The sequence below is a fragment of the Squalius cephalus genome (assembly GCF_949319135.1).
Source record: "Squalius cephalus genome assembly, chromosome: 21".
NCBI classification, from domain to species: Eukaryota; Metazoa; Chordata; class Actinopteri; order Cypriniformes; family Leuciscidae; genus Squalius; species Squalius cephalus.
Window position 1 is genome coordinate 12061518 of NC_137142.1, and position 23342 is coordinate 12084859.

Below are 23342 nucleotides of genomic sequence, written 5' to 3' on the forward strand. Positions count from 1 at the left end.
CTGAAATTTCACAATATTACAACAAATCTATGAGGAAGAGCACCTCTGAACACACTGAAGTTTGGATCATTGAAGTGGATGGGATACAGCAGAGAAGAACTAGTGGGCACAGGCATAACAAATCTGGACAGTTCAAGAGTGTGAACACATTAAAATATTGCAAGGTCTGACCAGTGGGTCAAAGTTTGATCGGTTAACATGACCTCATTGGACCCCTTCTGGTAGATGCTGTAACTACACCATCTGAACCCAAAAGCATCTTTCCCCATTCAAGTCTATCAATAATTCCTATTTATAACAACTTTCTCCAAAACTAAAGGTTACTTTACATAGCCAAAATCACAGGCAAGAAATAACATATTTTTCAAACCTTTGACTTTTAAAAGTATTACCTTTTTTTTTTCTGTTACTCTTGATCAACTGAATGCATCCTTATTGAATATATATATTCTGTACACCCCCCCCCCCCCCCCCCCACACACACACAATATTTATATTTTCACTGTATCTTTAGTCAACTAAATGCAGATTTGGGCACACAATACTTCTTTCAAAAGCATTTTAACATAGGCTATATACAGTGTAATGTATACTGTAATTGAGTGCAGTGTCATTAAAATAGGCTAAATGTTTGAGCGAAGATACTAAAAGCCAATCAGAGCAGCTGAAACAGCTGGACCACAGTTCAAGGTTGATCAGATACATGTGTGTATAGAGAGAAACACACCATAGCACTGAACTCCACCGCAGTGAAGGCCACAGACCTGCTCCATTACAGTAAGTTTTCCAAACTGAAGTCAACTTCTAACATTGCTTTGACGGTGAGTCAGGGTTTTCTCTGTCTTATTTTTTGGAATATGATTACAGGTTTTGCTCAAGAGATTTTTTGTGAGCATATGTCGTACAGATTACTTAAATGCAAGACAAGAACAGCTTGTTTTTTAGCTTAGTTGTACATTTTCTGCAGGTCTGTTTTAGAGTCCGTTTTTGTAAACCAGTGTATATTAGCAATGTAAGTGTGACTCTGTTAATGAGTGATTTGAATGAACTTTGATTCTTTGCTTCATCTGTTTTTGGTAGGTCATTAACATTGATGGTGATGGTGCCTCTTTATATATAGTTCAATTAGTTTAAAGTACAAACATGTATACAGTAAATAACTATAAGAACAAACAAGACCATGTTACTAGGCTACCATGTTTCTTACTCTCAAAAAGCAATTTTGATGCAATATTACGTTTTTACAAGAGAACTTGAAAGTTCTCTTGTAAAAACATAATATTGCATCATAATTGCTTTTTGAGAGTGTAATTTAAAAAATAAATAACACGATATGATACCATGGTACCATCTTTAGTTGTTATTGCAAAGGATTTTGTAACATTTATGTTCGACTTAAGTTGTGTAAATGCTTGCAGTATCTGGGCGGAACCTTCACTATCGAGCACTGGAGCGAAACGGACTGTTTTTGCAGACGAACCGCGGCGCTCAAGGGAATTTAAACAGGTAAAATCTGCTGTTTTTATTAGAATATCGCTGTTTTATGCTTTTGCTGATGGTTCTGAACGGATGTACTCTGTTCTGAGGATGGTAGAAGTTTTTTTTTTTTCCTCCGCTAACGTTACATGTGTATATATATATATAGACAGATCGCATGCTGCCCGTAAAGACCTTGACAGCTGATTAATATGACCACTGCTGCTATTTAAAATGTTTTTTGCTCTCTCTCTTCCCCCCCCTGAACTTTGAAACTTATCTTTAAGTTGAATTGAGAGCCTGTATCAGAATAAGTATGTGCTTTCATTATTACTGCTGCTTTTATTGCTGCTCTTGTTTTGCTCTCATGTGAAAATAATGTACCACTTGCCTGGGAAAATATACGTGGAAAGGTTTACTAAACGTATGCTCTGGTCAAGCCCAAACACCTAGCCTAAACGTTATTAAACACCTAACTTGATTAAGAGTTCTGACTTAAAATAAGACACTTCTCATTGACTGACAGCTTTTGAGGGTTTCAAGTTCAACTTGTTCATTTTGATGTATTTAACATCTTATGTTGTCAATGTTGAGGACAGTTGTGTACACAATTTTTTTCAGGATTCTTTGATGAATAGAAAGTAAAATAAATAAATAAATAAATACCAGCATGTAGCTATCTGAAATATAATATTTTGTTACACTACTGTTTAGAAGTTTGTGATCAGTAAGATATTTTTAATTTAATTTTTTTTATTTTTATGGAAAGAAATGAATACTTTTAAGCATGGATGCATTAAATTGACCAAAAGTGACAGTAAAGACATGTATAATCAATGTTAGAAAATATTCTATTTCAAATAGCCAACAGGATAAATTTTCTATTCATCAAAGAATTTTTTTAATTTTTTTTATTTTTTTTTAATCAATTAAATGCAGCCTTGGTGGGCATAAGAGACGAGACTTCTTTTAAAAACAAAAAAAATCTTACTGTATTAGTAGTTATTTATTTATTTTTTATTCACCCTGTACATATATTTATTCACTCAAAACTATACAAATACAGTGTAAATAAATAAACAAATATATTTATTTATTTGTTTATTTGTCAGGGACAATGCAAAAGAGACACATTGTAACAGGTTACAATAACTTGAACAGATGTGTTGCATATAGGGTTTGTAGCTGAAGCTAATTTGCAACCCCTGTCCCTGGTTAGGCTACATAGGCTACATCTCCATTACCAAGAGAACAGAAACAACAATAAAAAACAACAAAAACATAACATTATATACATATATCTGTGTGTGTGTGTGTGCGCGTCTATCTCTCTATCCGTATGTACATGTCCATTAATAAGTGTGTCTGCACAGTGACATAATCAGTGATCATCACAGATTTGGTTTTGTTTCAGCCAGTGTTTCACCTTTTCATTAAACGGTTTCAGATTGGTTCGTTTTTTTTATTTCTGTTGGTAGGGCATTCCAAAAATGTATCCCTTTTACAGAAAAAGATGACTGACCGAAAGTGGTTTTGCGCTGTGCCACCCTGCAGTTGCCATTTGCTGATCCCCTAGTGGTGATTCTATTAGTATTTGTTTTTGTCACATATGGACAAAGTACAGCTGGTGCGAGATTATTCACACATTTAAAAATCAATTTGATAAAAGAGAACTTAATAAAACTATCATAACTAAGCAAATTATACTTTTTCAGTATTGTACAATGATGCCATTTCGTTTGTTTTTGATCCATTATTTTCAATGCTTGTTTATATAGTGAAATAATGGGTTTAACAGTTGACTGTGAAGCCTGGCTCCATACAGTAACACAATAAGAAAGATGGGAAAATATCATGGCATGCATAAACAGTTGAGCTAAAATACAGTTTGTTCCTCTCTTTACAATATTAAAAATGTAGCCTATTTGACAAAGTGCAGGGCTATTCAATTAAACTGCAAAAAAGTGTAATTTTGGTGAAATAAACCGTTGAAATAATATACAAACTTTCCTTTAGTGATTCCTATTATTTTTAACCTAAAGTTTTGATTCAACAAGCCATGAAATGATCTTCTTGTGTAATTAGCTGTCCCTTAGGATCATGTGTTTGTTTGTTAGCAGAATACTTATGTGCACTGGATGTGAAGTGTTTAATCAGTGGGTTATTTCTTTCTTTCTTGTCTCTGCAGTGTAGGATGGCTCAAGCAGACAGCAGGGCTGTGGCTTTGGGAGTTCTGGCAGGGGCTGCTGGGATCAGCTTGGCGATCGCCTACTTCCGGAAAGTTGGAGCAGGTGATGGCAGAGTCGTACACCTGAGCAGCAATGCAGATCACGCGGGAGGCAGTCTGGGTCTGCAGACGGGCCAGGCCGAAGTGCTGGATCGGCTGGGTGCTCTGATCCATTGTGTGTCTGAGCTCAAAGAGGAGGTGAAAGCCCTGAAGGAGGCACTTCCGCACCTGCAGGACAACGTCAGAGATCAGCTTAGGGGCCGAAGCAGGGAAGAAATTGGTGCTCGCAAGGCAAGTCCACTTCATCGAACTCCCGCCAGGAGAAAAAGAGCAGGTGTCCCAGATAGAACTGAAGGACAAAGCTCGGAAGAGGCAGAGAGTGAAGGAGGGTGAGTTTACTGAGATCCCAACTTGGCAGGTGTTTCAATTGTGCGTTTTTCCCCCCCGTACAAATTCTTCTAACTGACACATATTTATTAAAGGGATAGTTCACCCAAAAATGAATATACTGTCATTAATTACTCACTCTCATGCAGTGTCACCGTAACCCCTTCTCTTATGTTGTTCCAAACCCATAAGGCTTTAATTTGTCTTGGAAACACAAATTAAGATATTTTTCTGTTCAAACATTCATAATGTGATTACAAAATAAATCCATATGGATTGAGTACATTCGCATTAATACATTCACTCAAACATCTGTTCATATGGATTTATTTTACAACTCTTTATTAATGTTTTGGAGCATCAGAGTTTTGGGTGAATAGGCTTTCAATGGAGGCACAGAAATCTCTCAGATTTCATTTAAAATATCTTCATTTGCATTCCAAAGATGAACAAAAGTCTTATGGGTTTGGAACGACATGAGGGTCGGTAAATGATGACAGAATTTTCATTGATGTGTAACCTATGCCTTTGATTATATTTAATGATATCACATTTGTTTCTATGACAGCCCTAGACTCGCAGTCAGATTCTTTGGTTATCCGATGCACCTTCTGTCTATCAATCATTTTACGCATTAACAGGGCTTCACAAATGTGGAAGCAGGAAGCTGAGAGCGTTCAAAACATTCAAATTCATAAGCAGTGTGTCAGTTGTTAGTTTGTCTTGACAGAGCACCAGTTTGGTACCACTTTGGTACTGTCCAACCATCTTACTGGTATGATGGTATTTTTGTTGAACAGGGTTTTGAAAATAGTTGACATCAGTGGCTAAGTTCCAGAGCAGCTAACATTTAAGGTTGGGAATTGCATTTTTTATTTTATTTTTTGTCAGACCAAATTACTCTTATGATTTACTCACAACCTGCAAATTATTGTGTAGAAAGTATAGTTGTTGAGAATAGACATTTTAGATATTAGAGGAAATGTTAAAGCCTACAAATATGGTAAAAATAATAATAGTATGAATGGAATGATTATGCCTAGAAATAACTGTGTTTGATTAAATATTATTTGGGCAATTCCACGCAAAAATGTCACATCCATAACGCCAACTAAATACCATGGCATTGTGTTGGTGTTATGGATGTGACAGTTTTGCGCGGATTTGCCCATTTTGACTAATTCTGTTTTTTTTTTAACTAAAAGCTAATCAACTAGTAATTAAAGGGACAGTAAGCAATTTCTTAGAAACACTGTTGATATTTGAAATCATCCCAAGCACACCCCTCCCTTCATTGCTCCGCCCCCAAAATGCACAAACTCGCAATAGACCTTTCTCACAACTTCCGTATTTGTGACCGGAAATACGCAATCGTCGTGATAATCTACTTCCTCCGCAGTCAAGGCAACAGAAATAATAAATGGCGCAAGCAACTAGCAAGAACTATTGACACGCTAATGATTTGTCATTTTAGTTAACAGTTCAGTAACAGTTAGCCTCGCTCTCTACTTACCTTGATATCTATGGACAAATTCCTTGTGGAAATTTTTTTACCCTTTATTTCTTTTTTTCTTTTTGGTGGCGGAGTTTTTCTCCACGAGTCGTCACATCAGCAAATGTAATATGTGGCAAATCCGTTAATGAAGTTGTGTAGACTCTTTGATCCATTTTAAACTTGCCCGGGTTTATGTTTTTCTGGTGTGTTGACGCTTGACAGGAACTCCGCTTCCACAACGATTATGTATTTCCGGTTATTGTGAGAAAGGTCTATTCAAGAGTGGTTGTCTCTTTATCATAGCTGAAGCGAAAGCAAAATAGTGCTTCTCGAAAATGAGATTCGAACATATACAAGCAAGAGTTTGTTGTTAGTCGCCTGAAGCACACCAGCTCCAGTAAAACAATGCCACTCAAAACTGTCCTGTTATTAGAGAAAACATTACAACAACAGCATATCTTGGTTCTGTGAAAACCAATGTTACTCGCGTATGGAGCAGAAACAACGCAACCTCGGTTGCCTACAACCTACAAGCGTGTTGTGGTGCTCGGTCTGATCCACATTCAACAGCGTTTCTCAGAAATTGCTTACTGCACATTTAAAACAAAAAACATAACTAATGCATTCCTAGAAAATAAACAAAATCAGGTTTTTAAACTGTATTTAGACATGCCCCTAGTTTTGGAAAATGCCCTCTGCTGATTTTAGTAGAGCATTGTTCGTTCTTAATTAAAAAACATTTTGGATTTTGATTGGTTTTTGACATCTCTGCACTGGACAAATGTAACATAATTTTGAGTTTTAGGAGGATTAGTAGTGTGCACATAGCTGGGCCATGATTCAGGGAGAGAGAGACGAGAGCGTTCGTCTGTACAGACGAGGTGAACTCCGCTGCCTCCAGTCATTCATTTGAACGATTGTTCACTAAATTCAGCATTAAGCACTTTACAAGTCTGTTCCAGTCTCACTAAATTCTGCTCCCGAAGCCATTCAGAAATAATCTGTTTTGTTTTCCATAGCATTAAACTTTAGTTCTTGTCATTTTTAACACGTCATGTTCTTCAGCGCCTTAAATATCCAAAAAAATGATTTGTTATTTTAAGCCGCTTGGTTTGTGCAATTTCGCCTCCACGTACTCGAAGTGTAAAAATAAAGGAAGCCCTGGAGGCGTCTAAAGAAACGTCTCTGCGATTGGTTTTCATAAGTTGTTTTTATGTCTGTTTTGAGCATTTCTAGACCATGACTGTGTTTTGTGTTGCTCAATGTTCGGTTATCATGGTTTTGAGCAGCTAGGATGTGTTTTAACACCACAATGCAGTGCAGAAAATTTATTCAAGAGCGTGTGTATGTAGTTTGGGCTTCAAAGGACCGTTCATCTGTCAAAACAGTTTCCTCCTTTCTGTCTCTCTTTAAAGCACCGGCCGACCAGTCTAAAAGAGTGACTGCTGATGAGTTATCACAGCCTAATTTTTACTGTCTCGTGTAGGAACTTGCAATTCTGTCAAAGTTCCCACATTGCTAGAATGAAATCACGTCACAGCTCGCCTTAGTTGTTGAAGGATCTTAATACTTGAATGTTTTAAACGATACCATTTATTATGTTTGATTGCCGTAGATTTAGAAAAAGTTATTGTTTACATAGAGGCAGACGTCAGATCACTCCAGCTTTTATAGGATGGAAATGAATGAATGCTCTTTAATGAACTGTTCTGCTAAATGGACTGTGACGTTTATCTGTGACTGTACAGTATTGCTAGAAAGGAAATGTTTTTGAAGATGCAGACAGCACATCACTGTGTAACTTTCTTGTATTTGTACTGAAATAATAGTTTATTTGTGACTTAATGTGGCGTCTCACTTGCCGACTTGGTTTGGGGTCGGTAATATTTTTTGATGCTCAAAAGAAGTCACTTATGCCCACCAAGGCTGCATTTATTTGATCAAAAATACAGTAAAAACACGAATATTTTGAAATATTATTACAATTTAAAATAACTGTTTTCTATTTGAATATGTTTTAGAATGTAATATGTGATGGCAAAGCTGAATTTTCAGCATCATTACTCCAGTCTTCAGTGTCACATGATCCTTCAGATATTATTATAATATGTTGATTTGGTGCTCAAGGAATATTTCTTATTATTATCAATGTTGAAAGCAGTTGTGCTGCTTAACATGTATGTGCAAACTGTGATAAAAAAAAAACAGGACTCCTTGAATAGAAAGTTCAAATGAACACCATTTATTTGAAATAGAAATGTTTTGTAACATTATAAATATCTTTACTGTCACTTTTGACCAATTTAATGTGTCCTTGGCTGCTGAATAAAATAATTTATATATATATATATATATATATATAAGTTTTACTGACCTCAAACTTTAGAGGAATAAAGAACTGTTTGTGGGTTCAAACTCTCGGGGGAGCGGATGAAGTCATCTGAATGTGTCACAGCCAGTGAGTGTTGGGATGGAAACCGCGTTCCCACTGAACAGCTCTTCTTTTGAAAGGGTTTGCCTTTGTCTTGCATTTTAAAGGCTTGAGTTTTAATCAGTTAAATGGAGGTGTTCAGCATAACCACAGTACAAACCTACACTCTTCACTGTTTGGTCTATCTAAAGCCATTATAGATACCATCAAAACCATAATGTTACTTTTTACCATGGTAGTGACATGCTATGCTTGGTTTCTGACTGTTTATCATGATACTATGGAAGACCAACTGTAATTGTCTTACAATTGTAAAACTGTAAAAGTTCTTACTCAAAATTTTCCTTTTTTTTTATTATTATTATTTATTTTATTTTTTTACAGATGTTACTGTTTTTGCTAGTACAAATAAATGTACACTCAAGCTACTGCTGTCAACTCATGCTACTTGTCCACAACATTGAATCTGTCCCCCTTTCAAAACAAGTTTGGACACCCCTGATCTAAAACATGATTTTAAAGTCCAAATATAACTTTGTGCACTACAGTGTCAGATATTTTATTATTATTATTATTATTATTATTATTATTAATATGCCCATTTTTAGGGGCAATATGTGGCCCCTAGAGAATTTGCTAAACATTTTTTACCTTTTATAATGTTTTTTTTCTTACATTAAAATATGATGTTCCATTTGTTGAAACATTTCATCTGAATCAGTTAATTTCATACACTCTTAAAAATAAAGGATACAAAAGTGGGTTTGCCCAATGCCATAAAATAACCATTTTTGGTTCCTCAATGAACCTTTCAGTAAACAGTTCTTATAAGAACCATTTATTTCTTACTGTGAAGAACATTTAAATAATATGAAAAAATCTCTTCATATAATATGAAAAAATCCCCCCCCCCCCCTCCATAAATAACCTTTTGTGCAAAGGAAAGATCCCATGGATGTTAAAGATTTTTCACAAAACCATAGATGCCAATTAATAAGCTTTATTTTTTAAGGTACACTATGTGACTTTTGGACCTCTAGCAGTTAAAAAACAAAGCTGCATGCATTTTGTAGAAGAATATTGTTTTGGTTCTGTAACTTGTAACTTTGCAGATGTTGTCTATGCTCAAATAGCAACATTATACTAACTAAAGTTAAAAAGGGAAGTCATAATCAAGGACCCCTTTAACACTGACTGCAGCGGCAGGTTTAGGCTGCTGTCACTTTAAAAACTAAAGCACTGATCCATTGATAAACATCTGATTTTCTCTCAACTGTTTAGTTTAAAGCTGCTTTGAAACCATTCATATTGTTAAAAGCGCTATATAAATGAAGGTGACTTAGTTTCACTTAAGACATAACTGACTGTTTAAATGAATCCTCGCCAAAATGAGCAGTTTGATATATTGGGCTGGTCCCAATACCATTTTTTGAGCTTCGAAGCTTCGGTAGTAATGAACATCGAATATTCTAAGCTTCGGAGAGAGGGGGCTGAACATATTCTTCTCTCTAATAAAGGCAGGAATCTCTATGTGTCTGTTTGTCCGTTTGCATTTTGATTATTTCGAGAACCGTTCATCCAATCGACTTCACGAGGGAGTGCAGTGTCGCATTTGGTGCAATATAGATGGACACGCGAGACGCAACACGTTCAGAATTAATAAACTTTTACTAAACTACAGAACAGCGCGAGCGGGAAGCGGTGCACCTCACGCGGGCAGGGCTTATATGCTCCGAGAACGGACACTGCACTAGTGATATAAAACGCACACACACACAGGTCTGTTAACTTAAGCAATACTTTTATGGTAGTCTAATATTTTTCTGACTATCAAATTACTGACACAGTAAAGGGTAGATTTAAATAAAGAAAAATGAAATTTAAATAAAGAAAAAACGAAATTTAAATAAAGAAAAACGAAATTTAAATAAAGAAAAACGAAATTAAGTTAAATTAAAAACGAGATTCATTTAGATTGATAATAACGGGTAAAAAGGCTAATACATTTTGTTTCTGTCATTCTATTTTCCACAATGTCAAAGCAACGCAGCTTAACCCAAAACACAAGCTCAGGCATGCACTTCGGTCCATACAAACTCCGCTGTTCTGCGCTCTAGACAGAGAACACTCCCGTTGCTGGAAGCCTGGAACACTTAGGCGTCGGTTCTATTTCTAGCATGCACGCGTTTTCCGCGTGGCTCGAGCCGCGCCTGAGACGCGTGTCTCACGCAGGCAGTGTGCAAACTCCAACCTGTTAACATGGGAGCCGAAATAAAAACGGACACGCCACGCAGCTGAGACGCTCAAGCCACGCAGCCAGTGTGTCGCCGGCCTTATTCAAGCGCGAATGAGAACCGTTCCGTGGGGGATCCCAACAGGTGTGCAAAAAAAAAAAAAAAACGAATATTCGAATGTCAAATTTTCTAATCGAATACCAACCCACCGAACGAATATTCGAATATTCGGGTCCAGCCCTAATTGTTTGTGTGTATTTGTCCTTTCAAATGGGATAAGACACAAAAGAAAACCCAATTCAGGACTCGTACGCTGTCAGAGAGGCGGCTTTCTGTGTGTGTCGCTGCACACTGAAAACCGTCCGAATTAAGTTCTCTTTCGCTTCTTCCTGCTCTTAAAATAGTTTATAATTGCTTTATTGTTTAAATTGGCAAAACACGTGCAAATGCATGATCAACTTTTTGTTGACTCCTTCAACTATCCAATGCCATCATGCAGTCCTTATTGTCGAGCCGTACATTTCTTTGTGTTTTCCCAGAGATTGTTACGTCACTCTACCAGTTTACAAATGGTCTCATTTTCCTTGACTTCAAATGTGAAATTTATTCATATGTCTGTTTTTCTCTTTCTCACAGATGTTGACATTTTTAAACATTTTATAAGGCATGCAGCAACTGTATGCAGTTAACCCGCCGGGTAGATAACCTCGCCATAACCTACTTACCACACAGTTTCATTGTGATTGAATCTCTTCCCAAATCGTCCCTCCCTAACATTTTCATCTCGTACTTATTCATTGAGATTATATATATTATATATATATATATATATATATATATATATATGTATATAATTATATGTATATAATTATAATTACAGTGAGGAAAATAAGTATTTGAACACCCTGCTATTTTGCAAGTTCTCCCACTTGGAAATGATGGAGGGGTCTGAAATTGTCATCGTAGGTGCATGTCCACTGCGAGAGACATAATCTAAAAAAAAAATCCAGAAATCACAATGTATGATTTTTTAACTATTTATTTGTATGATACAGCTGCAAATAAGTATTTGAACACATGTCTATCAGCTAGAATTCTGACCCTCAAAGACCTGTTAGTCTGCCTTTAAAATGTCCACCTCCATTCCATTTATTATCCTAAATTAGATGCACCTGTTTGAGGTCGTTAGCTGCATAAAGACACCTGTCCACCCCATACAATCAGTAAGAATCCAACTACTAACATGGCCAAGACCAAAGAGCTGTCCAAAGACACTAGAGACAAAATTGTTCACCTCCACAAGGCTGGAAAGGGCTACGGGGAAATTGCCAAGCAGCTTGGTGAAAAAAGGTCCACTGTTGGAGCAATCATTAGAAAATGGAAGAAGCTAAACATGACTGTCAATCTCCCTCGGACTGGGGCTCCATGCAAGATCTCACCTCGTGGGGTCTCAATGATCCTAAGAAAGGTGAGAAATCAGCCCAGAACTACACGGGAGGAGCTGGTCAATGACCTGAAAAGAGCTGGGACCACCGTTTCCAAGGTTACTGTTGGTAATACACTAAGACGTCATGGTTTGAAATCATGCATGGCACGGAAGGTTCCCCTGCTTAAAGGGGTCATGAACTGGATTGTTTTATTATTTTATAATGTTGCCTGGGGTGCCCTTATAATGTTAGTATGATTTTTACATCAAAAATTGTCATAATTTATAAATAAAAGCCATTTTTCCAAGCCTGATTTCAGCCTCAGGTTTGAACGCTCCGTTTTAAGGGGCGTGTCTGCTGTGAGACTGCAGTGCAATCGCCCACTGCTGTGATTGGCTGACATGCTTGCATATGAAATAGCTAGTATTACATGAACTCTCTCGAAAACTTTTACTTCGTTTTTACTATTACAGCTATCGAGATAACAAATCGTGAAAAGTATCGTTTAGAGCATTATATTTAAATCTATTCCATCACATGAAAGGTTGCAGCATGATGAGCACTGAGCAGATGACAGACAGTCTGTTGATCGCGTGAATAAAGATCTTATCATTGCAACGCAATTTTTGCACTCTCACAAATGCTTACACCAAATCACAATGCAAACACGATGTGAATACACAGTAAGAGCTTCGTTGTGTAGTGTAACACTGTCATTATTTCATCACGAGTTTGGTAGGTGTCCAGATAAGCTCTCGCGGCTCGCGCTGTGCTGTTTGATTGACAGCTTGGGCGAATGGAAAGGGATCGTTCTTTGATCGCTTTCTGTATATAATTTAATAACAGTTTAAAAAAGATTATTTTCATAATACTACGAGAAATTATGTGAAGTTGATCGTTTAGTCACTGATGCATAAACAGTATTGAACGATTTTAAGAGAAAGATATCTGAACTTGAATAATTACACATCAGAAATCACTGATCGCAGATCAGGCATTAGAATACACATGGTTACTTACATGTTGCTGGCAGATCCGTCGGGAAATTGTGATCGACTGATTTAATAAAGTTTAACCATGCTGGAATCCTAAGGAAGCTTAATGCAGACTGTCTTCTTCCACAAACAGGCACGCACAATATTTAGTCAACAGCATGTTTATTGCTTGGAAGTAGCTCGATCCAGTTTAGCAATCATCATGTCGTCCTATGTTATTTAGCATGTTTGGGCGAATCGGTGGGCGGGGCTAAACAGGCCGTGTTGAAGTAGGTGTTGATCTTCTTTTGTGGAGGCGGTGTTTTATCCTCTTTGACGTCATAGTTCCCCACTTTGAAAAACGAGTCGTTTGCTGAGCCTGATGTCTATAAAAGCTTTTATTGGACTAACAAGGTAGTTTTCAGTCCTGAAACTTACAGGATATTATTATAGTATGATGATCTCTTATATGTCAAAAGCTCAAGGAAAATTTGATTTCTCAGTTCATCACCCCTTTAAACCAGCACATGTCAAGGCCCGTCTTAAGTTTGCCAATGACCATTTGGATGATCCAGAGGAGTCATGGGAGAAAGTCATGTGGTCAGATGAGACCAAAATAGAACTTTTTGTTCATTATTCCACTAAACGTGTTTGGAGGAAGAAGAATGATGAGTACCATCCCAAGAACACCATCTCTACTGTGAAGCATGGGGGTGGTAGCATCATGCTTTGGGGGTGTTTTTCTGCACATGGGACAGGGCGACTGCACTGTATTAAGGAGAGGATGACCGGGGCCATGTATTGCGAGATTTTGGGGAACAACCTCCTTCCCTCAGTTAGAGCATTGAAGATGGGTCGAGGCTGGGTCTTCCAACATGACAATGACCCGAAGCACACAGCCAGGATAACCAAGGAGTGGCTCTGTAAGAAGCATCTCAAGGTTCTGGCGTGGCGTAGCCAGTCTCCAGACCTAAACCCAATAGAGAATCTTTGGAGGGAGCTCAAACTCCGTGTTTCTCAGCGACAGCCCAGAAACCTGACTGATCTAGAGAAGATCTGTGTGGAGGAGTGGGCCAAAATCCCTCCTGCAGTGTGTGCAAACCTGGTGAAAAACTACAGGAAACGTTTGACCTCTGTAATTGCAAACAAAGGCTACTGTACCAAATATTAACATTGATTTTCTCAGGTGTTCAAATACTTATTTGCAGCTGTATCATACAAATAAATAGTTAAAAAATCATACATTGTGATTTCTGGATTTTTTTTTTTAGATTATGTCTCTCACAGTGGACATGCACCTACGATGACAATTTCAGACCCCTCCATGATTTCTAAGTGGGAGAACTTGCAAAATAGCAGGGTGTTCAAATACTTATTTTCCTCACTGTATATAATATTATTATTATTATTATTATTATTATTATTATTATTATTATTATTATTATTATTATTTATTTAATTTGTAATTTTATTTACTGTACAAAAGACAAAATAATAGGGGTGTAACAATATATCGTGTCACAATATATCGCAATAGAAAAATGCAACAATATGTATCGTGGATAGTGAAAATATGTATTGTGTATAGTTCACCCAAAATGAAAATTACTGTGTGAGAAAAAAAATAAAAATCAAGTTTACAGAGATTTATTGTCAGTACTACATTAAACTACTATATAATGTTGAATATAATGTATACTAATGCAGTGGGGGAATATTTGTGGGACCTGATAATGCCAAATATCTTCTTACCAGTAAAAAGTGGCCTGCATTATTTTAAATATATCTAGTCAGTGACAGAGTGCAAGCATATTCGTCGTATTTTAAGCTTCAGAATCATGAATATTTTTATTCTGGTGCCACCATTGTCCTGTGCATTGGGTTTTCAGCACCAAGTCCAAGCCTATTCATTTCTACCCCCAATGTAATACCAAATTTTGCATTTTAATCAACAGTAATTTTTTTTGTTAACCCTTTATCATATGACTTGGAGTATCGAAATAATATCATATCATGAGTTCAGTATCGTTATATGTATCGAATCGTGACGAGGGTATCGTTACACCCCTACAAAATAACAATAACAATAAGAAAATGCTTTTTTTACCATGGCTGGACAGTGAAAAATAAATTGCTTACAGACTTAAAGCAATATGTCATTTCATTTTAATGCTGTTGATTATTTTATCATCCAGATGTTTTGAGTAGGCACTAACTCCCTCAGAGAAAATGTCCCTGATTCATTGTAATAGATCTACAGTATTGTGGATCATGCTGGAATGAGACCAGAGATGAGCTTCAGATTTATCTCATGATCAGCAACGTTCATTAACACCTCCCCTGAGAGAACATGCTCAGCCTATAGAGAGGAAGACTTTTGCTGATGAATGAGAGGATCAATGAATGAAAACATACAGAAAGGCAACCCCCATGATGTTTTTTCACAATTGCATTGAAAGCTTTGACTGATGGAAATGTTGGATTCACTTCAACTGCAGGTTTGACTCTAGAAAGTCATTCATATATTTTTGCCAGTCATTTTGGAGGGTTATTTTGATTTCATAATCATCAAGGCTAGGAGAATGAGAAGATAACTATTTGAGTTTTATTGCTCATACTTTTTGTTCAAATCAAAAGGGTCAAAAATAAAATGCACCATTTACTACTGTTCATAAAGTACTTGTTTTTGGTGTGTAAAATGCAAAAGCATTGGCAAAAATCAGTTTCAATTTGTGTTTTTGTGTTTGTTCGTCAAAGATGTGATGATAGGACGTGGTTTTCATTGCTTTGCAAAGATAAACAAATCAGAAGCAGTAGGGATGCACCGAAATGAAAATTCTTAGCCGAAGCTAAAACCAATTATATTATGAAACACTTGGCCAAAGGCCGAAAACCGAATACCGAACACGTGTTTTTGAAATTTTTCCCATTTATTTTTCCAATTTTTCACCATTGCATAAATTAAATATTCAAAATGTGCTTTATATTTTGTCTTGCTTTTCAATGAAATAATCAATTACAAAACTACAATTTAAAAATATTGATTTAACACTGAACATTTTCATTCTAGCAGACATTATAGCAACAAAGCACAATATGACTTAACTTAAAATAAATAAATTGTTCAATTAAATTATGTAACGTACTTTGTATGCCTACAACAAAAAAGTGCATTTAAAAGTGCATTGAAAAGAGTGCAAAATTATTTCTTTTCAAATTGTTTTATTATTTCATGATAACAATATAATTTAGTTATTTTATTTTTGTTAGGCCTATATAAAAAAGAATGAAGCAAATTACAAACAGCTGACAAATACGAAAAAATATGAAATGAACCATCTATACATTTATTTAACATCTTTTGTTGCTTGATTAACATTAGTGACACAGACTGGTATTTAAAGCTGCTGACACTTTAAGACCGAATGCTTGGATCTACCGGTAATACTGACACATATATCCGGTTTTCACAGAGCGATAATTGACTGTGTTTTTGTGAGATACTCCACATGATTTGCATTTTGACAGCTGTGTCTGTATTTGACCATTCACATGCAAAGAGAAGTGAATTCGGGATTGCACCGAATGTTTGGCAACCGAAATTATTCGTCCGAAATTGCTTTTTTTTGTGCTATATTCGGCCGAATAATTTCTGTTGCCAAATATTCGGTGCATCCCTAAGAAGCAGAGAAGTAATGCAAATGCAAAAGCAAACGCTAATGATGTGGGTTAAAGTTTGTCCAGATGATGCGTCAGAACTGAATGTACAGCCAGATCCTTGACAGTTGTTGATCTTTGCTGAGGACAGATGTGATTGCTCTCAAACAAACATTGTGCTCTTGAACCCACCGTTCTGTTCATGGTGGCCACACAAAGAGGGAGATAAAAGATTGGCATCGGAATAATCCTTGTTGAAGATTCTGTGTTTCCTGGGTGTGGCTGCATCCTTCAATCCAGAGAAAAAACAACTTCATTCAGATTCTGGCTGTGCGTTATAGCAAAAAAAAGTTTTGGCGATATTCGCAATGTTTTTGCGGGTTTTAATTTTTATTTTTTTTATAAAGTCTTAATTATCTGTTCCACATATTAAGGCCTTAAAAAGGTCTTAAATCAGAGCATTATCCCATTAACTCATCTTTGATAATCAAAGTGAATTAAAACGTTTTGTTCCTGTGAAAATAATTTCTTCATGCCTTGAAGTACCTTGAATGTAACTCTACATTAGTATACGTGGAACCATTAATATGCAAATTAGTCCCCGCCTCCACTCACTCACAGCAGCTCGGACTACCTGATCCTGGTCAACTTTAGTAAACGCTGCTACACAATGGCAAGTGGAAATATTGGTTTAAATCAGTCATAAATGTTTGAACTAGAAACTGTTTGAGAAGAAGAGGAAGACCTATTATCAGAATTATACAGGGTCGTCCATAAGCCGATGTATCAGAATGGGAATGCGTTTTATGTGTCGCTTTCTACAGCGTCGGACACATACCGGGATTAGATATGATTAGCCTTTGGACTGACTACATTATCAAACAGCTAATAATGTGTTGCTAATGTTACACAAACTATGTCCTCATTCGCCATCTCTGAGTCAGACAGCTGCCTTATAAATATCAGTATCTTTAGAAACGTTTTGAACATCACATAGAAAGTCAGTGGAGAAAAGCCCCGCCCCACACGTTGATGGCATTAGTTACATGTTTGTCATGGTAGGAAACAAATTGACAAATTTGCACTTTTTGTTGTTTGTTGATGAGTTCAAGTTTGTCTTAAAACAATCAAAAACACCACATAGACCACTTATTTATATGAATGACTGGATTGCTCATTGTCGTCAGGCAGTGAAGCTACCCAAAGTGTTCGAGCAGCCAACTTATTATTCCCTATGCTGACAGAGGGACCCATTGACTTACAACAAAAACGTTGACCTAAAATCACCCGATTTTCAGTCTCAGTCTCACAGGATTGTAAATTAATTGTTACTTCAGATGTTATCTGTAATGTGTATGTTTTTTTTGGAGAGGATAAGTCATATATTGAAATCAACCCGATCTTATGAAATGCATCACTATAGCACGCTTTGTATTTATCGTACAATTTATACACTAAAATTTGTTTTTACGTGCATATGATACGCACTGTAAACCCCTTGGGTTGCATTAGTGGTGTGGGGTACGTGGATGGTTTGTGTATTATACGTTACAATTCAAAGTTTACCATGCATTATCTTGTAAATAAAGCAGTCAGCATTATTTGTCTGAATAAGTTATAATGCATGTATTTCCTGATTGAGCAAAATCTATTTCAGACTCCTAAAGAATTACTAGAATTACAGTTTCCATATGAGTAAAGTGTTATGTAGGCTATATGTTGTTGAATTATTAACTTAACCATCGTTTAAATCATTAACCGCTTCGAAATGCATGATGTTAACAAAATCATTGCAGTTAGCCTACTATATGAATAAAAACAATACTACAACACAACATAAATACATAAACCCAAGAGTACAAGACAATTTAAGTTTTTATGAAGTGACTTAAAAGTAATGGAGATCAGTAGGAGATTGTCGAAACTGTTACTAATACAACTCGTTTGCTCCCTAGACATTTACATTTACGTAGGCCTACATATTGTTCCTTTCACTTTATTTCTTACATTTTCTTTACTTGGTCTTATAAAGGTCATGAAAAAATCTAGTTTAGTTTAGAATAATTAACATAACAAACACTAATATTGTGAAATATTATTACAATTTAAAATAACTGTTTTGTATTTTAAAATGTAATTTATTCCTGTGAAACAAAGCTCCATTTTCAGCATCATTACTCCAGTCTTCAGTGTCACATGATCCGTCAGAAATCATTCTAATATACTGATTTGCTGCTCAAGAAACATTTCTTATTATTATCATCAATGTTGAAAACAGCTTTTGCTGCATAGTATTTTTGTGGAAACTGTGATACGCTACTGCTTAAAAGTTGGGGGAAATACGATTTTTAACAAAAAGTTCAGCAAGGACACAGTAAATTAATCAAAAGTGACAGTAAAGACATTTATAATCTTACAAAATACAAAATTACAAATGAATGCTGTTCTGAAGACTGGAGCAATGGCTGCTGAAAATTTAACTTTGCCATCACATGAATACATTACATTTTATTAATATGATAAAACAGAAAACATTTTAATTATTGTGGGTTTTTTTTCCCCCCTTTGCCAATGCTGCTCGATGAGAGAAATAAATTTATTGTATTTGGGAGTTTATTTTTTTATTTTTTTATGTGCTGCTCAACTTAGTTAATTTTGGGATGTGACTCACAATTATGTCTGTATGACACTGCTGAAGAAGTGAAGAAAGACATTGCAGAGTATACGTTTAGCAATAATGAGGGTCTGAGAAAGACATCACTTCAGACAGACAGATAAGAATGGCTAAAACGACTCAGATGGCTGGCAGTTAACATGTAACTATAGCCCCTGAAATCAAAAACATCCTGGTTTTAGAAGAAAGTTCTATCACTAAGTGTATCTTTGATTCCTGGGGCTGTGATCTCCTTTGAATGTCATGAGCGACCTTCGCGTATGTAACATTGAAGTGCCCAGGGAGGTTCCAGCTCCAACACATCTCTGCAGAACTATCGCTCGCAGTCTCAAATGTTCTCACGAACAGCATATGACGCAAATGCTGTAGGTGCCAGCTCTTAATGGAAGCCTTTTATGTTTTCACTTTTTGTCAAGCCTTTCATTTGTACCTTAACCTGTAATTAATGTTTTTTACGCACTCATGTCAGCTGCTGAAAGTGTTAGTGCACACCTATGGTAATTGAAAAGGGACGTTTTTTCAAAAGCTGTAAAAGTTAGGCAGGTATCGCATGCCTTGTTTTAAGAAAAATAAACAACTCTCACAGTGCTTTTACACAAAAGCCTTTAGGTGTTAGTACTGCAAGCAGCAATCCCAATAAATGGTTAATTACCCTGCTTCACATGTACACAACCCTGTGTGATATTTAGCATGCAAACACTTTATGAATGCATACCCCTTACTGACTGCATTAGTGACCAACAAAAATTCCCTTTTTTTAACGTTTATTACCAAATTTATGCTCTGCCTCCAAAAGGGAATTCCTTCACCTTCTGTCACTTGAGAAGGAAAAATAAAAACAGAGGTTGAAAGCATAGTCAAAAGCAAAATCTTTAACTTCTTGTTTTTAAGCATGTTGTTTCTTTTAGGTTAAAGATACCTTAAAAGCATTTTTGAAACTTTTAGAAACCCACTTTGCCTCTGTATTGTGAATACAAGATGCAAGTTATTTTCTTTGACTTATAGAGTCACTTCAGTTTCAATTCAGCCCCAAAATACATTTAACGCAGTTACCATGTAAGTTACATCCTTGTTGTCAAGAATTGACATTCCTTTAAAACATAGTTAAAGTTATTCATTCTCATAAGAAGCCAGTGTCATCACAACAGATGCATGATCACTGTCCTCTTTACTGTGTGCTACAGATATATAACCGCACTGACCGACTCTGAGGAAGAGGAAAGTGACGATGAACGAAAACCACTGCAGGAACCAGTGGATGAACTCATGGCTCTGTTGCAGAAAGCAGACCGACTGCACAGCTGTAACGGGGCAGAGAAAGCACAAGGCCTGAATACTCTGCTAGAGAGGAAAGAAGAGGTATGTAAACTAACTTTTGAAAGTTGTGTGTCAGGGTTTATGTTTTTTGGAGGGGAAAAAAAATGCTTTTATTCAGCAAAGGTGCATTGAATTGATCACAAGTAACAGTAAAGACATTTATAACGTTACAAAAGATTTCCATTTCAAATAAAGGTTATTCTTTTAAAGGGACATTGTGCAGGAATTTCTCCCATCTAGTGGTGAAATTGTATTTTGCATTCAAACGAATAGTGCTCTCCAGCGCCTCGCTTTTTCAAATGCGTGTTGCATCTACGGTAACCGTTATGTACCATAAAGCTATGACAGGATGTCTTTTAATAGCACTTCATCGAGTTCTACTGTCTGTCTATATAATAAAGTACACAACCAAGCAATGAAAAAAAGCTTGTAATTAAGACCGTAACATTGACTTACCTGTCGAGAAGAAAGCAGGCAACTTCAGCGTCTCTTGAAAGCTTTCTCCTGCATTAGCTCTTTCCACCTGGAAAAAGCTATCCCGACATTAACCCTTGTTTTTTGTAATCTCCGGTCACGTTTCGTTTTTACGGTCTACTTTGGACTTTTTCGACGACGAGGACTCCTTATCCTGTGACTAATAACCGTGCAGTGCAGCCTTTTAAACTTGCCGGGGCAGTGACAAACGCGTTGGCCTAGTACTTTTTGTCCCTCTCTGCTATTATAGTTTTTCAAGGTGACGGAACTACATCGAAGCCTCCGTGGACCTACCCGTCTCATGTATATAAAGATAATAAATTCTTCGTTTACGAGGATAAGTCAGATCATTGGCAGAGGTATTTGTACACCATTGAGGACATATTTGAGAGTAAAAATATTGATTTTAAATAATAAAATACCTAAAAAACTACACATTGTCCCTTTAAAGTTTCTTGAAAAAACATATATCACGGTTTCCACCAAAAATTAAGCGGCATAATTGTTTTCAACATTGATAATAATAGGAAATGTTTCTTGAGCACCAGATCAGCATATTAGAATGATTTCCGAAGGATCATGTGACATTAAAGACTGGAGTAATTATGCTGAAAATTCAGCTTTACATCACAGGAATAAAATTTTGTCACAATAAGTCCAAGACATGGCTGATGTACACCTGTGAAAGGATTCTTGATATCTTGAATATTGTTGTCATGGCAACACATCAGACTTTAATATTCTTTTTGGTTGTTTTTGAGACTCTTAGCATGGTTTAAATTGCATGATACTCAACACACACACCAGAGTTGTCGGCCAGTAGACATGGGCAAAGCCTTAAAGGAATAGTTCACTTTAAAATGAAAATTCTGTCATCATATACTCACCCTCATGTTGTTTCAAACCTGTATGAATTTCTTTTTTCTGCTGAACAGAAAGGAAGATATTTAGAAGAATATCAGTAACCAGACAGTTTCTGGGTCTCATTGACTTCCATAGTATATTTTTTTCCTACTATGGAAGTCAAGTCAAGTCATCTTCATATAGCGCTTTTAACAATGTGGATTGTTTCAAAGCAGCTTTACAGAGATAAACGTATAATTTAAGGTAACAGAGAATGTTTTGGCTTTACAGTATAGCGGTTCTTTAATAAAGTTATTTTACAGCTAAAGTTAGTTTTGATTGATTCGCTTCCGTCGCAACGATCATTTGTTATTAAATTAGGGGCCGCCAAGAAGACACCATTCTCTCTACACAAACTTTAAACGCGATCCTGTGAGAAACGCTGATGGCGTTCATATGCGCATTAAGAATTGGTTCTATAGTTATGTGCGTTTGAATATATGTGTGCAGGTTTGTTATTCCCTACAAACCAAGCCTAAACAAATTACTGGTGTTTCCTTATAGTTTTGATTCAGAATTTTATTTTATTTTATCAATTCGGGGTAGATACGCAAATTGAGTTTTCCCGACGACGCTTTATCTGTAGAGTGGGAAAGGGATCCTCCATAGGGAGAGACTAGTTGGCACTTCAGCACTGCGTTGTCAGATCTGGATACGGCCTGGATCCGGCAGGCTGCGGGAAGACCTCGGGATAAACAAAGACACTAAAATTAGCGTAGAAGATGCCATTCTTCTCATGATGTATCAAGTACATCAGGATTTATGGGAAGTGTTCCTGGTTCCAGCTGACCTAATCTATGCAGCCTAACACTGAATTATAGAAGTCTATAATGTATTATGTGAATGCTATGTCAAAGAGATGTGTCTTTAATCTAGCTTTGAACTGACAGAGTGTGTCTGCTTCCCGGACAATGTTAGGAAGATTGTTCCAAAGTTTTGGTGCTAAATAGGAAAAGGATCTACCGCCAGCAGTCGATTTTGATATTCTAGGTATTATCAACTGGCCGGAATTTTGAGATCGCAATAGACGTGAAGGACTATAATGCGTTAAGAGCTCGCTCAAGTACTGCGGAGCTAAACTATTTAGTGCTTTGTAAGTCATCAGCAATATTTTAAAATTGATGCGATGTTTAATAGGGAGCCGGTGCAGTTTTGACAGAACTGGGCTAATATGGTCATACTTCCTGGTTCTGGTAAGAACTCGAGCTGCTGCGTTTTGAACTAGCTGTAGTTTGTTTATTAAGTGTGCAGGGCAACCACCCAGTAGAGCATTACAATAATCTAGCCTTGATGTCATGAAAGCATGAACTAATTGTTCCGCATTTGTCAATGAGAGCATATGATGTAATTTAGATATATTTTTAAGATGGAAAAATGCGGTTTTACAGATACTAGACACGTGACTTTCAAATGAAAGATTGGTATCAAAGAGCACACCCAGGTTCCTAACCGACGACGAAGACTTAACAGAGCAGCCATCAAGTGTTAGACAGTATTCTAGGTTATTACGTGAGGAAGTTTTTTGTCCAATAATTAGAATCTGTTTTTTCAGAATTTAGAAGTAGGAAATTACGAGTCATCCAATTTTTTATATCAGCTATGCATTCTGTTAATTTAGTGAATTGGTACGTTTCGTTAGGTTTTGAAGAAATATAGAGCTGAGTAT

The 23342-nt window shown here is 36.5% G+C and overlaps 1 protein-coding gene across 2 annotated transcripts in view; it reads left to right on the forward strand.

The window, feature by feature from the left end:
• The first annotated feature begins 693 nt into the window (after positions 1-693).
• Positions 694-23342, forward strand: part of rmdn2 (regulator of microtubule dynamics 2) — a 63033-nt gene continuing 40384 nt past the window's right edge. The window contains exons 1-4 of one of the 2 annotated variants that reach the window (XM_079855049.1): positions 694-777; positions 1419-1506; positions 3665-4092; positions 20167-20341. In XM_079855049.1, coding sequence (XP_079711175.1) covers positions 3671-4092; positions 20167-20341 — 597 coding nt within the window. In that variant the 5' untranslated portion in view covers positions 694-777; positions 1419-1506; positions 3665-3670. Of the gene's footprint in view, positions 822-1418; positions 1507-3664; positions 4093-20166; positions 20342-23342 lie in introns of both variants that reach the window. The other variant, XM_079855050.1, reaches the window with a different exon arrangement.